This window comes from Callorhinus ursinus, unplaced genomic scaffold (genome assembly GCF_003265705.2).
Source record: "Callorhinus ursinus isolate GAN/ISIS: 27379988/994484 unplaced genomic scaffold, GSC_fseal_2.0 scaffold10, whole genome shotgun sequence".
In the NCBI taxonomy this organism is placed as follows: domain Eukaryota; kingdom Metazoa; phylum Chordata; class Mammalia; order Carnivora; family Otariidae; genus Callorhinus; species Callorhinus ursinus.
This window is the reverse complement of record NW_027397072.1, coordinates 23,994,778-24,012,050: the sequence shown is the minus strand read 5'-3', so window position 1 is coordinate 24,012,050 and position 17,273 is coordinate 23,994,778. Positions and strand designations below refer to the sequence as shown.

Genomic DNA, 17,273 nt, shown 5'->3' with positions numbered 1-17,273 from the left:
CAACACTATTAGGGGATCAATTCAACTCACAAGTATGAACTAAATCCGTCCCCGTCCTGGATAACTAATCGTTTTTTAGACAAAACTGGAGCTCCAGAGAAGTGTGGGAAACACGTGTTCTCAAAGAGCTTATAGCGTGGCTAGAGAAATAATAATGTGAAATAATTAACAATATGTAATTGTAAAATTGGGTGCCCAGTGATAACCACTAGAGGGATTCAAGGAAGGAACAGAGTAAGCTGGAGAAATGTGAGCTCATCAATAGCATTAGTACAGGGTCTGTAACACACTAATCACTTTTCCTGTACTTCATTTTAGCCTCAGTGAGGTACGTAAAATATCCCCATTTTCCAGATGAGTTGAGGCGTGGAGAGATTTTCCAAGCTGCGTACTTTCCTGGCCATACCGCTGGCCCCTATGCGGATCCTTCTCCCGTTTCCTTCAGAAAGGACTAAATTTTCCCTTTCTAAAACGCTATTTTAGCAGACCCTGTCTCCTACCTCAAGAGAGGAAGAGGCTGAGAATTCATTCCCTCCCCCCCCAATCTGTGCATGGACACTGGTTCTCAGCCCCCTCCCCACATGTCAGTGGAGGGGGCAGCCCCCCTCCCTCAGAGGAGCCCCTCAGCCTGCACCACCAGCTGCCCCCTCAGGGGCGCTCCCTCCCTCCGGCAGTATCTCCTCTCCACACATCTGCTTCCTTCCCTGCCTCGGCTCTCATTCTGCCAGGATATGTAACTCTGGAGAGTATTTCAGAAGTTGCATAATGAGCCACTACCTCCCTAAATCGCCCATCTTGGTTGTGACAGAAGCCATATACATGTTCAAGCCACCTCATTCGTTCCTAACACCACTGTCCCACCCTTCGACTCCTTCAGCTCAGAAGGGAGGGGACTGGCCTTTATCTGGATGGACTTCATTGATCAAGTTCTATGGGGTTCTTTCAGAAAACTTGCTGTCTGATGAATGGCATTTTAGGTTATTATGTTGTAATACTAATGGAGTATACCCACTCAACTATATATACTTTGGAGTAATTCTTCTCCCAAGCATATAACATCCCTCTTTTAAAAGATGGTAATTCTGTACAAGCATATTTTGAATGACTCCCCATAGAGAATGAATAATTACCCAGGAAGGACCTAAAGAATAAGGGAATCAGAAGGTAGTTGTTTTTATTCTTATACTCTTTTTATTGATGAATGCTGGACCAACGTGTTCTTCTGCTACACTGAAGCAATGGTTTTCCCAATTTGCACAAAATATTAAAGAATTAAATTCCCTCAAGTTCAAGTTTCCTTCCACAGATTTTCTTCAAATCTCTGGCAACTGCTTCTGCTTTTCTGTTTTACCATCCATTGCTGTAAAAATGATCTAGCACAGAGCCAGTTTTGTGAGTGGTGTTCCTCATGGCACTGCAGTTCTTTCTGGGCTTGACAAAGGGTCCGGTCAGATCCAGACCAGATCAAGAACCACTGTGCTATCTGCACACAGAATGGCACGATGATGTAACACAGGAAACGTCATCATCAAGTGCAGCCCATCCAAATATGATGAAAGTGGAAGGTAGCTAGGAAGAGAAGAGGTAAACCTTGTGAGCCAACACAGCGTGTGTCTCTCCTCCCCTCCCCTCGTCCTGCATGCACACACACACACACACACCTGAAGTCACAGACTCTTCTTTTCAGCAGAAGGGATTTTATTGGGAATGGATTGGAATAATTTTTCTAAATCCATGAATCTGTAACATTTGCCCAAAGGTGGTGTCTGGAAAGCCCACTCCCCTGCGCCAGACACCTCTAAACAAGTGTTTACCCTCCAAGCTCTTCAAGGATGACGATGACCTCCCATTTTCATCTATTCCCCGGGGCCTATGAATTAATATATTCCCAATAATCACTGGGTGGTCTCCTCATCCAGAAAAGAAGTCTGGATGAGACCATCGCTAAGGTATCTTCCAGACCCAACGATTTTGGTCTGTGATTCAACATCTTAATCGGTTCATTTCTCCCGCCTGTAGGACCCAGATGTGATCAACACGGCTTTGCCCACAGAGTATGGCCCACTCGTGGAAGAGGAGGAGAAGGTGCCCATGAGGCCCCAAGACCCAGAAGGTATTCCTCCTCTCCTTGTCTCTCCTCCGCAAGCCAAACGGGAGGAAGAACAGGATCCCGCTGCCCCGCCCCCCCTTCCTTCCACTTCCTCTGGCAAAGCCGTGAAGAAGCCCATGGCAGCGGCGCTCTCTGTTCGAGTCCCAAGAGGGCCAGCCGTGGAAGTTGGACACGTTAACATGGCATTCTCCCAGTCCAACCTGCCATCAGAGCTGCACAAAGTCCAGGGATCCAGAAACAAACCGACCAGCCTCTGGAACCCAACGTATGGCTCATGGTTTACAGAGAAACCCACCAAAAAGAACAATCCTCCAGCAAAGAAGGAGCACCAGGAGAGGGGAAATCTGGGGCGTGAGGGAAGCTGTACTGTCCCACCTAACGTGGCACCTGGCCGACTCCCGGGTGCCTCTCTGCTCCTAGAGCCATCCTCACTGACTGCCAACATGAAGGAAGTGCCTCTGTTCAGGCTGCGCCACTTCCCATGTGGAAACGTCAACTATGGCTACCAGCAGCAGGGCTTACCGTTGGAGACCACCTCTGGCCCCGGGACCGGTCATTACGAGGACACCCTTCTGAAACACCAGCCTGGGCCCTGAGCCCCCCTGGCCCTCATTTCTCTTCCTTGGGAAGCCTGAGCCCATGGAGGAGGGCAAGGTCATGGCTCCAGAGACCAAACGTCACTTCTTATTTTGTGCCAACTTGTTTTGAAGTGCCCCAATACACAGCTCTATTTTCAAAATGCTTTAGAAAAAGGTTTTGAGCATGGGTTCATCTTATTCTTTCAAAAGAAGAAAACATCGTAGAGACAAGTGATAACTGCAAGGCCCCGATTCAGTTGCAGAAGGTTTTTTTTTTGTGCATGGTTGACGTCCACGTCCTCCTGCTCACTCACATTGTGTGTGCTCTGCTCAATTCGGTCAGCATTAGCTGCTCATGTGGCTCCGAGTTGGAGTCACAGGTGTTTCCTGACCTTGCGGGTGTGGACCCGGACCACTTGAACGGGGGAGGGAACAGAAATAAAGGAGTTACTTGTCAGGAGCCGGCATGGGGAAAGACGCTCTTTACTGGGAAAGGAAAAATCACAGACAACTAGCTGAAATGTCCCTTTAGGTGATGTCTGGATGCTTCCGATTGTGCCGATTCGCTGATGATTATAAACACGTGATGAATAGTTATGGTTCGATAGAGAAAATGCGCATATGCTCATCTGAATGAAAAGCAGATATTCAGCGTACTTTGAGTATGATAAAGACCCAGTCCGTCCAGATCCAGACATTCAAACATCCTGTCAATATACCTCATGCCTTAAGAAAACCCTCCTACTAAAGGGGGCCTGAGTGAGAGGTTTCCTACCGGATTGAAAGCTCGAGATTTGAGTTCTTACTAAATTTAAAACTTCCCACTAATTAAAATCAACTCTGATCATTTAAAAGCAAAATTTGTAAGCAGCAGTGATGCATCGAAGCCTAGACACATGCCCCTTCATGGGCCTAGGTGTTGATCCATCCCAGGCCCAAACCTTCCAGCAGTTTCCATCACAAAGGTTAAGCACAGGGACGTTTCCACCTGCAGTGGCAGGCGAGTCACTGGACACCCAGGCCCTTGGTGGTCCTGAGAGGTGCAGCGTCCACCCTTCCAGTGTCCATCTACCTTCACCCTCCTGCAGCATGCGATCCCAGCATACACGGGAACACTGATTTGCTCACATAGGCACAACATCCTTGGTATAGCTACCAAATACAGATGGAAACAGGACTCCCCCTCTGGGTGGCAGAGGATCAGCGGGGCACCGGAGTGTGGAGATGGACATCGGCACGCGACATTGGGGGCTCCGAATTTGGGTTTTCACAGATGACACTGATTTCCATGAAAACGAACTGCGAATGGGTTAAGTTTTCCACACACGTACTTAGGCAATAATGCTTTATCGGTGACCTTTCATTTCATTCTTTCCTTTCTGGTGGTGGCTGTGCCGAAACATTGCTTTGGGAGGAGAGCATTTTTCCGTGACTTGTCAGGCTCTAAGCATCCCCAAGCGAAAGGACTATATATATATATATATATGACCACCTTTTCCCACCTCCTCACTCTCCCCTAGGTCACAAGTATCGCTGTAGATGTGGGAAAGCCATTCTGATCCGGGCCCACACTAGACAAGTGTCCATTCTGTTTGAGGCAAATGCCTCGCCCTGGTCGGGGGTCCTGCACATCTGCAGAAGCACTCATACCCTGGACGCCACTTTTCCTTTATCCTAACTGCCAGAAATATTCTCACCAGACCACAGATGATGCTGAAACATCAACAAACTCATCTCTAAATAACCATATCAGTAAAGTTTTGGCTCATGCCAGGTGCAAAAGTAAATAGTCTAATTATATGATCTAATTCATAAACCACTAGCGGGGCCCAAGAATGAAACACTGAGAAACACCCTCCTAAAGGATAATGACAGAGAAGCTGACAAGACCTGAGAAGAACAATTTCATTTTATATCTGTAACACCAGTAAACAGTTAAACAGGGAGCATGCTACATGGTTAAATAACCAACTCTTTATTGTCATTAATGGGGAAAAAAATCGTATCCCTTCCTCTTCTTAAAAACTACAAGTCCATTACATTTTCAGGTTGTGCCTTACTACCACTGAGTTTGATTTGCTGATTCTAATTGTCTTCATTGGTATCAATTTTCATGTAAATGATAGTCAAGTCTTAAAAGCCTGTGTACATGGATAAGTAAATAAACAACTCCACACTGAGATATTATGGCCTCAAGATGTTTCATTTGATTCGCTGTAAGCCCCAGGTATCACCAGGACATTAACCTGGACTAGTGCCCCCTCGGTCATGCTCCAGCCACACGGCTGTGGCAATTCGCCTAGATGCTGTGGATGCTCTTGTCCAGTGACTGATAGAAGAGTCCTACCTAGAGCATGAACAGGCACAATTAGAGTTTACAGAAAGCCATGTTAATGAAACCATAAGCTAGAATAATGATTTATATTCCATGTCTATAAAGCAGCTCATCAAAAGTGCACAACTTGTACCACTGGGAAATTGGCAGTTTGTAAGGGAATGACCAGCTTAATATGTGGCAACTCAAAATTACAGCAAATTTCAAAAGGGCGGGAATAAGCTTAATTTTTCTGGAAGACTACGATCTACTCAGTGGTCAAAAGACTGGATTCTCTCCCACCAGTTAGGTTGTGAGTCCTGGCTCTCCTTGGGGTTTCACACCTGGCCTGGCTGTCCCTGTCTCCATGTACAATGAGGAGAATGGCTTCCTTTCCTCATGGCCCCTCGGGGAGATTACAATCTGTGTCTAAGCACGAGCACTCCTTCGTACACCCCTTCAATTCCCAAGTGATTTGGGCTGGGTGTGGGGGAGGATTTCAAAAGTCAGAATGTGCCTATCCACCCCTGCCTCGCTACCACCAAAGCGCCATGTTTGATTTCATCTGTCACTTGTGTAATCACAGGAACAAGAACCCTACCAGCACCCAGTCCTTTTCAGCTCAAACGACTGTAAAGACTCTACCACACTTAGAACTGTTTAAATGTTAAAAATAAACATCACAGAGAGGAAGGTAATCAGCTTGAGTAATTAAAAAAAATTCTCTGGCATCTTCATATAATACTTGGCAAACTCTCTAGCTGTAAGTTATTATGTAACTCTAGGTTACCTTTACTCCACTAAGAAATCCTAAGTGATCAGGCTAGTTTAATAGATTTTCTCCAATAACAGCAAGATTCACATTCACATGAGCTTTGGAGACCTAAAAACAAGATGCGCATGAATTCAGACTACCCTTGATAACAGACTCCCTATGACAAGATTCATAAAACCATATGAAGTGTGTTGTCACTCTGTCTTTAGCTAATGATTTTTTAAATGGGTCCCCAAAGAACATACAATTTGACTTTCCTAAGTTCATTGCAGCAGATGGTTCCCCATGTTGTGTGAATATGTTGTGCGAACATGCAAAACAAAACCCAGCATTCCTGTAATCCTCCACAGGATGCCCTAAAATAAAAGAGAATTATTGAGAACAAACAGTAAGGCTTCTATTAAGATTCGGTTTTCCTTTCGTATTCTGAGTAGGTGTATTTAATTTTTAATGAGTGACTCAAGTACAAAGCTATTTTTAGCTCTAACTCAACTTTTGAAACACTGGAAAAGCTCAGTGTAAGAACACACTATACATGCAACGGTGGGGGGAAGGAACATGAACTACAACCACAAAACTAAAGCAATGACTTCCCCCTCTTTGGTATTCAGTTAACGTAAAACGAGTGTGCTACCCTTCCCCGTGAAGACGGCACTACAGGCCAACCTCGGAAAGCCTGCAAGCACCAAAGTCCGTATGCATTGTGCTGGCCCCATATCCACTTCTCAGAGGCCTCTGTTCCACACTCACCAGCCATCTCCCTATGCCATCCATCTACCGAGGCTCTTGCCTTCTTGAAAGCAATTACAATTATTTATCCTGCCCTCCCTCAAATGCTCGTTCACAGGCACGTGGCAGCTGGTATATATTAGGTTGAAAGGCAATCTTACTAAATGAACTCCCTCGACACCTCAGCAACTAGTGTATGTTAATAGCCTCTAGAATATTTACATTCTACGAAATAGTATTTGCCAGTATAGGTGAGTAGCAGATGGACGATATACTACTTTGGATGGGTTGGCACTACTTGGTATCTGAGAGACAGAGGCAGACGGGTCAGCCTCGACTGCAAGTACCCTTACACCCCAGTGACTCCAGCAAGTTCCGTGAAGCCTCGCTTTCTCATTTCACAGCATTAACTGTTTGGTCTCAAAGCCCCTTCCAAGGCAAATCCCAACAGGACTGGTGTGTGGACGCTTGTGTGTCCTTTTCCTTAATCTTAGCACCTTGACTCTTGACTCTTCATGCATTTAGAGCCAAAGCCAATTAACTCAGTGCGCCTTCCCAGTGAGCCAAATTATAGTCTTTATGCAGAAGTAGCCCAGAAAGTTTAGTATCAGTTCTCTGTTTATTCTATTCGAAGATCTCTTTAACAAGTCATAAAATTATTAACATAGCAAAAAAGTTAATTGGGTGGTTTCCTGAAAGCAGCAAAGCTGCCAGGGCTAGGAGAACTGGGTTTGTTGAATGAACTGTACGCCTTCAGTGCCGTAACACTCATTTCTCTCTTTTATGTCTGCTACAATTGCAGACTTATTGGCAAAGTGGAATGATAAAACTTATCTTTGGAGGGCTTGCCATACCTGATATTTCACGATAGGTCTGATGCACTTCCTGTCCATCGTCAATGAGCACCTCCCAGGCTCCATTCCCAGAGCCAGATACAAAGCCCAGAATAAGCCACAAGTTTTGGGACAGGAGGTGTCTGCTGAGTCAGGCATCCCTAAACAAGTGTCATGGTGCCATTACGGTAAGGAATTCATTTATAACAGGACTCCTCTCTCCCAGCCACAGAGGATCGGAGAGAATCCCTCTTTTCAGGTTTATAGACACACCCACAGCAACTGGATGGCCATTTTTTGAACATGGGGTAAATAATATAGCTTTATAGTAGATCTAGAACTAGGGAATCCCCAAAGAGAGCCCACTCAAGTATCTCACCGAAAGATAAGATTGTGAAGACTTGCCAGCAAATTTTCTACATTTTAGTACTTCTAATACTTCAGAAAATTTTAAAAAATCTAAGCCCTTTTGCATTATTCCAAATAATATTTATGGAATATTTCACAGTTCTCAGAAGAAATAGAGTGATATTACAGACAGATTCTTTTGGCACACATGTGCACCAGTAAGCAGCTAGTGAAGTTTTGTGCAAGGCAGGAAACGTGCAGAGCCTCACCCGGATTCTCCTTTGGTCACACACCAGGCAGCGTGAAGTGAGGCCTCCTGAAACTTCATGCACCTTCTTTATTCCCTAAACTCTATTCCGTTCAAGAAAAGGGAAAGAGCACTTGAGAAAATTATAATCTTTTAAACTCATATGTATAATCTATTGGAATTCTTATTAGAAATTTGCTTTTATTAAGCAGTTTCAATTAAAGGACTGAAGTTTGACACTTTACTCTTCTCTGTTGTCTCGAATGCAAAATTCACTTGCCCTGCCATCAACATGGGACTTTTTCTTTTTAAGATTTTATTTATTTGACAGAGAGAGACACAGCAAGAGAGAGAACACAAGCAGGGGGAGTGGGAGAGGGAGAAGCAGGCTTCCCGTGGAGCAGGGAGCCCAATGCGGGGCTCGATCCCATGGGACCATGACCTGAGCCGAAGGCAGACGCTTAACCGACTAAGCCACCCAGGCGCCCAATATGGGACTTTTTGTGACTATTAAAATTCATTTTAAAATCCATCTTAGGATGTTTTTTTCCAAAGACGGTGGAGACCTATCCTTCATGACGAGAACTGTGAGGGACAGCCATTATCTGGAACACTGTGGACTGAGATTTAAGCTGAATCTCAGACGTCATATTAGAAAAAGAAGAGAGTGCTGGAAGCTTTGTGTATGATTTGAACATGACTCATTTCTTTGTCAGTCTGATTTGTCAAGTGAAGAATAATTAGTTCAGTCCTCAAGAAGGGAAGTCTGAGTAAAGCCAGCCTGAACTCTGGTGGACTGGATTTGAAAGAACGTAAGCTCTGAGGAGATTGGCTCAGGCTCAGGAGGATGCAGCCTCTGGGTATTTACACCTCTGACACGTTAGAAATGCTTAAAATTCAAGTTCAGTGCGATACAAGTAAATTTCTGAGACTCCCTATTTAATTTCATCTATCCAGTTCAGACAACTCTGACAGAATACCCAATCCTGAGACCATATTCCTCCAGACAAAGAAGCCCGCAGGGGTGTGCATGCGGGTAAATACCTAGTACCTACAGGAGCAGCAGATTTATCTGTCTGGGTTCATTCAGGATTTTAGAGCTGAAATTATGCCAGATTTGTGAGCATTTTTAAAATGACACTAGTGATCTTTAGGAACAGATTCTATTTTAAGCTAAGAGCCTCGATTTAAACACCTGAAATACCTTTGCTAACATAACTCAGAACTCCACTGCCCCCTCAGCACCACCATGACCCCCACCCTTCCCTGGGTAGTAGATGATGAAAATGTTGAAACTTGTTGCTGCTGTATCATGAAAATTTTATTCATTGTAAGATATTCTAAAGGAACAAGGGGGGGGGGAAATGTTCCCACACCTCTTGGTGCCCTTCTCTGCAAGGGAGAGGCCATAAGCAGAAACTCAGCTTCATTCCTACCAAGCATAATGAAGATAAAGCATCGTCAGTAACAGGTGCCCCCCAACCATAATTCCTCCGCATATGCTTTTTTTTCCCCTCCTGTGAAAAGGAGCATTAGCAAAAATTTTGGTAGAGGAAATCCTTTTTGCCTATGCAAAGGCATCATATTCTGCTTATAATAAAATCTTAACGTGTCCTATTTAACTTGTTCGGCCTACAAGCGTCATTAGGAATGTCCTTTGTATATTCAAGCAGCTTATATGTGACAGTGTTTGTAAATAAGGGCCTATGTATCAAGGGATATTATTAAATAATTACTAAAAATATATGTGATAATGTGAGTTTTGTATCAACTACTGCATTTGTATTATAAGTATAGTGAAGCACAGGGTATGAATAAAAAATTCTCCTATTGATTGCATTGTGGCGATACGTAGAATCATTTAGAAATTGTCCAGTGAGTAGTTACAATTACTAGATCCATTTCTTAATTAAGAATGATTCTTAACACATTGGGTCTCTAGCCATTGGTCAATGTGGCTTAAATAATATTATCACATATTCTAAGTGGAGAGGTCCAAAATGAAACTCTGAAATAAAAAGGTTTGGCCCCAGAGACCAATGCTGTGCACCACTCAGTATCTGACCATACATATGACGACATTCTCTGGATTACGGTCCTATCAAAATAGAAATTCAAAGCCATCCCCAGGGAAACACACACACACACACACACACACACACACACACACACACACACACACAGAGGCAGGTGCCTCCTCCCTTTCTCTTACCCAGCCCCTGGCATCCTTCTCTGCAGGTCACTGTTCTGGGGGAAAGTTAGACTCCCACGATTCAAACCTTCCTTGTCCCCTTCCCTCCCGTACCGAGCACAATTACCTGTTCCATGGCCTGGTCTCTTGAGGCCACCTGTCTGAAGCTAGCTAGATAATATCCCTACTTTAACCATCAATGGCCTTCATTGCCTTTGTTCATTCAACAAGCATTCACTGAGCATCTAACTAGGTGCAGTTATTACTCCAGGTGTCAGGGATAAAGCAATGGACCAGTCAAATCCATCCCTCCACCTAGTGAGGGAAGAGAGAAATAAGAAGCAAAAAGTCTAGCCTGATCAAGGATGGTAAATACGAAGGAGAAAAATCAGATACGGGGTGGGGGTGGTATATACGGTTCTGGACAGAAGGGTGCAAGCGTCTCAGACCAAGATTGCAATGTCTCAGAGTTCAGAGTTGGCAAACATCTGCATCTGAACACTTTTATGCACCTAATATTCCCACCAAATTACCCTAAAATAAAAAATAAAGCTTTGTAGTAGAATGTAGGTAATTATTTATATTTTTTTAATTTAAATTCAAAATAGTCTATCCTACCCTAAATAAACAAATGAAATCGCACCGGTATAAAAGAAAGCGAAGCAATTTTAGAAAACTCTAGAAACCTGTTCTTCTCTTAAATGGCTCTCTGTCCATCAAAACGAGACAGTAGGAGGGTGGCTAAAAATATAACTTTACTTGTTGCCTAGAAAGAATGATACTTTTTAAGACCCTAGAGGGCCAGGGCAAATCCAAGTCATTGCGGTAAAGACAAAAAACGTACGCACGGGGCCCATGCACTGTGAGTTACTGAGAGAAGGCGCGATGCGGAAGGGTGACGACAAGGTAACATTCCAAGACCGAAACAGCTTCCCTTTTTTATTAATGCTCAAGAATTGAACTGTGAATGACATTTAGTAAGCAAAACACAAATGAAAACACTTCATTTGTATGTATAGTATATGTAAACATACACATTATATGGATTTAATGATCCTAATCTAAATATGAGAACAATTGTTTCCCTGACCTTAGAGTCGGCATTACTGTTTCTTAGAGTGTTTCATATTTAACAGGAAGAATTATGGACACCCAAGTTCAGAGTAATCATGAATTCCATATTAAGGTATAAATAGAGTTTTAAAGAAATAAGCTGTATAATAAAATAAGTTTACTTTTGAATTGCAATACAGGCATTTTCTTCAATCAATAAAAATATTCCTTGATTATAAAGCAGCCATATTTTGCAAATGTATATCAGGAAAATAGCTCTGGCAATATTTGAAATACCACACTTCTTTTTAAAAAGGCAGCAAAGCAACAGAATTTAGATTTTAAATAGTATATTGCAAAATAGTTCAACATATTATTTCTAAGCACAAAGCGACCTCCATTCTAAAGGATACTTTTAATCTTATAAAGTAAACTGTTTCAATATTTCTGTGTCGTTTAAAGGCTACATATCTACACTAAAAGATAAATCTCTACACATATAAGACATAAATGTCACTACATATCCACAACACAAATGTTTTACATTATATCACTATATTTTGAAGCCCAGTTTGTTAACATGTGCTCAAAAAGAAATACAAAAACATGATACAGTTCTGTAGCTTTGTAACAGGCTGAATTTTGCAACAACTGAAAACATAAAAACAGCAAAGGTAGCAAACACAACACCAGTTTTATGATTAGAACCAAAAACATCGAGAAATCATAAACATTTAAATAACTATTATATTCTTCCTAACACATCTTAATTTATTCTCTTCTCTTAAATATAATTTTTCTAAATGTTTTTCATATCCCAGGAAGAAATAATGGCAAATTCTCCACAAAGATGAAAGTGCATTGTTTTAAAAGTGCTTCGTGTGTGTGTTTTATAGGTATGTCCAATAAGGAATTAGACAAGTACGTGCAAAAAATTCCAATTATGACTTGAATTCATAAACCTAATGATGGGGTTTTGTAGTTCATTCAGATGAGGCAATTGCCAACACAGAAGAAAAATCTGTGATTACATACTTTGTATAGAGGAAAGAGCACGAGCCACAGGTCAGGAGACCCCCATTCTATTCTGAGCTCTGTTAATCAGCTAGTTAGAGACTCTGGGTAAAAGAACTGCTCTAGAACCTCCATTTCTCTATCTGGCAATAGCTGAGAGGCTCAGCAGAAGAGCCTCGAAGGCCCATTCGACTCCAGAGTTTTAACATATCTCTAGATGAGGCATTCCTGAAAGGGCAAATCATTTCCAAAAAAAAAAAAAAGAGAGAAGAAAAATACACTAATCATAAGCTGCTCTTCTCTTACTGTACTTATTAGTACAGAAAGAAAAACTCCAAAAATACTTGACAGAAAAAAGGATGTGACGGTCATATGTTAACCAAAGCCTGTGAAAACTCTCACGATGACAGCCTATGAAAAATCCAGTATTATGTGCAAAAATGAAACCGAGTAAGCAACGTCAGTTGGTTACCTAAGGGCACATTTTTTTCCCTAAGTCTCAGAATGTCCTTGGCTCTAAAGCTTTAAAAGCTCTTAAAAATGCTTATTTTGAACTTATTTTAAGAGAACCATGGTTCCCATGGTTCAGATTTCTAGCTTTCTAAAGGAGTCTCTCTGAATTGTTATGTTTTTTTTTTTTTAGGAAGATAGCTCTATTTTCAAATCTAAAATAATGGCTAAATAAATAAACCATTGGCCATGGGCTCTTTAGGCATGTATATGAGCTCAGTGAATATGTTAGAAGTTTAACTCAACAATTCTCATCCACAAGCTTTGACCCATTTATTCCCCGATAGGTTACTCTGCTTGGCCTAACTAAGACTCCGTGGTTTGGCTTACAGGTGAAATAGCGCGTGTCACCCACGGCTCCGTCATTCTTCCCCTTGGCATTTCGAAGCTCAAGTCCAAGCCAGATTCCAGAAGCAAAGTCAGTGGGCCCCACATACCTAACGGTCCCCATCTCATTAGAGCTGGTGAGGAGGACCTGGGACCCCTCGTGCAGCTTCACGCTCCCTTCCCCGCTCCCAGCGGAGGTGGTGCTGCCCCAACTGCGGCGCAGGGCAGGTCTCGGTCTGGCGGAGGGAAGAGCAAGGGGACGGCTTCAGCAGGAAAGCAACACAAGCGATCTGTCAGATCCCTTCCCACCGCCACAGTCACGATTCATTCGCAAAACAAAATACTCTCTGTTCACACCCTGATTGTTTGTATTCGAAATAGCCACCTTAGGATATACTTTTGTTCAACATTTGAAACATTTTTCTCTCTTGGCTATTTTAATAGTACCCTAATCTGGATTCAAGATTTCACTAGCAATTTCTAAATACACACACACACACACACACACACACACACTTTTTACTTTCTGTAAAAATAGCCACTAGAAAAAAATACACTTGTAACTTGTTTAACTGCGCTCAATTATCAAAGCAAAAAAAAAAAGAATGTAGCATTAGGGCTATGGTAAATTAAAATGACCTTCTGTTCACTTTTTAAACATTTATTTACCTGAAAAACAATGTTTAGAAACTGCTCATCTATGACTTTATAAAATAAATTTATATATATCTTCTATGAATGAACTCCAGCCACACTTCAGGATCTACCACCCTCCCTGTCACTAACAGTAAGGAGGATCTTAGTTTCCAGACACAGGACTCCTCTCCTTTTCTCTACAAAACGTTATTTATAATGAACTGTGTCCTGGCACCCACCACCAACCTGACCTGATAGCAGAAAACTACTGAGCAGGGAACTCATCCAAGGCCTCAAGCCAATACTGTCCCTAGCACCCTCCACTGTCACTGTGAAGTCGCTGAGCCTGGAACTCAGTAGAAACATCACCAGGTTCTTGCTGCCCTACATGACCTGAGACTTCCCCAAACCACCACCACTGAAGCCTTGCAGGCTCCACCCGCGTACCACCTCTCCTCCAAAACAAAACCTCTCCCCGTTCCCACTGTAGAGACAAGGCAGAACCTGTTACCAAAACTGCATGGTGCCTGGAAGAAACCGGGTCCTCCTGATTCTCTATCCCATTTCACTGTCTATATTTCCTAAAACACTATCACACACAACACTGCATTTCCTTCCATTAACAACTCTGTAAGAAAGGAAGACCACTCTAATTTCATGGGTAAGAAAACTGAGGTCCAAAGATTTGTCCCAAGCCACATTTGCCAACACATGATAGAATTCTAGTCAGAAAATATAATGGAAAAACGTATTATTTATTACAAACATACACATACAATGATAAGGTTAACAAAGAATGCATAACACCTGTTGGGAAAAGTACAAACCTTTACTGAAGAACACACAAAAGAAAAATATACAAGCTTTGCTCCTGGATAGAAACATATATGTGTCAATTCTCCCTAAATTCACCGCCCCGAGGGATATTTGCAACCTCACAAAATCAGTCTAAATTTCAAATAAAAATGATGCCATGTATCATTTCCTGAGCACCTACTATGTGCCAGGCACTTTCCATCCACTATCTTATCCAACCTCACCCAAGCCACTGCCATAGATATTATCTCCCTTTGAACAGAAGAGGAATTTGAGGACCAAAAAAAATTAAGCTATTTGCCTATGGTCGGAGATATGGTGAAGAGGACAGATGGGGCTCCCGCGCAAGGTGGTCCAAGCACAAAGGCCAGGTGCTTACAGCCACAGATGGGTATTAGTAATTAACACAAAATTGAAAAATAACACAGCAAAGATTTACATTGCCAGCACATTAAATTCTAAAGTTACTATAACTAAAACAATGGGGCTCTGGCACAAGAATGTACTTCTACATGACACAGAAAAGATACCTTAGAGAAATACACATAATTTCTTATGTGATTAAAAAGGAAAACTTCAAATCAGTAGGGACAGGAGTGAACATTCAACTAGGAGTGCTGTAAAAATCATTTGGGGGGAAAGAATATGATTCTTACCACTCGCTGTATGTTAAAATAATTTCCAAATAAATTAAACAGCTAAATACATACATTAGAAAACAGGAAAGAACCAGAAGGAAATAGAGCTGGATATCTGCCTGAATACACACACACACACACACACACACACACACACACACACACACGAAGGGAGGGAAACAGAAAATGTATGAAAAGTCTAGCATCTACTCTTAGTTAAATTATTATTTTTTCACTTATTATTATGCCATAAAAACATTTCCATATCACAGGACAGTCTTTTAAAATACTGCAAAAGCCACACCGAGGAAAACTGTTAAAGAATACAGGATTTATTAAGGGAAAAACTTTCAAAGGGTATGGTGAATCTGATTTGTCCATCTTGATTTAAAATTCAGATACATGCTTTAGGAAAAAAATTAGGAAAGTATACACCAAAACGAAGTGATAATTTCATCTAGGTGATAAAAATTACAGATGATCTTTATCTGCACTTAGTTTTTTATAATTTTTCAAATTTTGTACAATCAACTTTCATAATCAAAAAAGTTTTAAGAGAAATAAACTAGTAATAAATGAATTCGAGATCTAAACCAAAAACTCATGGTTTGGGTGAAGAGTTAACATTCTAATAAGAATGATCTGATTCAAGTTACGTCTAAAAGCTCTAAAAGCTCTAAAAGCTCAGGGAAGTGAGAAACTAGGAATTACAGTACATTTCAGAGCTACTCATTCAAAAACATTAACTAACCACCTATGAAATGGCAGGCCCAGGGTTAGGTTCTAGATTTGTGCATAATAATCAGTAAAATGTCATCAATACCACAATACAGACTGTGTGCGGTGCAGAAGGAGCACAGGAGGAGGAAGAAGTCTATCCTCCCTTAAGGGCCAGGGAAGACCCTTCAGTGAGGAAGTGACCTGTAAGCCTCACCGGTGAGGCTATCCCCACGAGACCGAAGTCAGGGGCACACACAGGAGCCGTGCGTGCAAGCGGGCCTTCAGATGCCGTGCCAGTGAATCTGGACTTCATCGTGTGTTTGAGAATTGAGAAGCTTCAAGGCACAGGCAGTGAATGCAAACGGATGATGTGACATAATGGAACATGCAGCAAACAGGATTCTGCGAGTTCTGCCTAAAGACATTCAAATTTGAGCTGACCACACAAACCGTGTCCACAGGCTGGATCCCACAGACGGGACGCGCCGTGACAGCACGGAGAGGCGCTGAGAGAAGCTGGCAGGACCAGGCTGCATGTGGTGACAGGACACAGATGCAGGCCGGATGCCAGGTGGGCGAGGATGGACTCCTCGTGACCACCAGATCACTGTGGTGCCGGGTTCAATGCCCAAGCCCCCCTCCTCTCTAGTCCTATTCTTGGCATTAGATCCACATAGAATTCTGAAAACATGAGAACTGCGTCAAGCCCCTTGCCATCATGTTGTCCTCTGAATGAAATGCGTTCATCACTGTCATTTCGACAAATGACGCAGAAAACCAGATCCTGCCCGCCTGTCCTCACGTCCTCTCTCATGTGGGGCAGGCACGTCCTTTGCACAAACCCTTCAAGTTTCCTCCCCAGGAATTTTCATACCACTACGTTTTCCATGTTTCTTCTGGAAGTATCATTTATTTCCATATGAATAAACAAGAAAATGGTAGTGTGCGGGGAATCTCAACGAACTCATTTTTCAACCCAGTCTTCAGAATCCATCATGCTTCCGGCCTGGTCACAGCACAGTACCCGGTCCCCCCTGCGCCATCGGCAGAAGGCCAGCCGTCACTCCCACGTCTCCCCTAGCCCAAGGTCACAGGCAGCTCTCCTACTACCTGCCAACACCCAAAGTCTTCCTCTTGTTCCTCAGAACAGTGTCCACCAAACATTTCAGTCCCGTACTCTATAAGCAAACATCAATTATTTTTAAAATTGATTTTATACCCTCAATAAGAGAGGTTTTTTTTAAACAGGTACTAGTCTCAATCTGTACAAGTATCAGTAAAGCTTCATTTCTTTTGACTTTTATAGAAAATGAAGAGAAGGTCCTCACATTTTCCCCCGTGTCAGCAGATGATCTTGTGTCTACCCATACCTGCGGCGTAATTCCCATGGTTCAGATTTCTTGTCCTTCCCTTGGTTCCCTGCACATCGTGTTC

At 42.5% G+C, this 17,273-nt stretch overlaps 2 protein-coding genes across 20 annotated transcripts in view; one reads left to right on the top strand and one right to left on the bottom strand.

Annotated features, from left to right (window-relative positions):
* The window catches only part of ALK (ALK receptor tyrosine kinase), a 678,620-nt gene extending 675,675 nt beyond the window's left edge, over positions 1-2,945 (top strand). The window contains exon 29 of the mRNA XM_025867990.2: positions 2,020-2,945. Coding sequence (XP_025723775.1) covers positions 2,020-2,706 — 687 coding nt within the window. The 3' untranslated portion in view covers positions 2,707-2,945. The remainder of the gene's footprint in view (positions 1-2,019) is intronic.
* Positions 1,169-17,273, bottom strand: part of CLIP4 (CAP-Gly domain containing linker protein family member 4) — a 93,838-nt gene continuing 77,733 nt past the window's right edge. For 5 of the 19 annotated variants that reach the window (XM_025867993.2, XM_073897197.1, XM_073897198.1 and 2 more), the window contains 3 exons: positions 13,140-13,265; positions 6,031-6,133; positions 4,697-5,031 (listed from right to left, as the gene is read on the bottom strand). In XM_025867993.2, the coding sequence (XP_025723778.2) occupies positions 4,930-5,031; positions 6,031-6,133; positions 13,140-13,265 (331 nt within the window). In that variant the 3' untranslated portion in view covers positions 4,697-4,929. Of the gene's footprint in view, positions 1,570-4,694; positions 5,036-5,851; positions 5,886-6,022; positions 6,134-11,045; positions 13,266-16,369; positions 17,018-17,273 lie in introns of those variants that run through there. The other 14 variants (XM_073897199.1, XM_073897211.1, XM_073897205.1 and 11 more) reach the window with 13 other exon arrangements.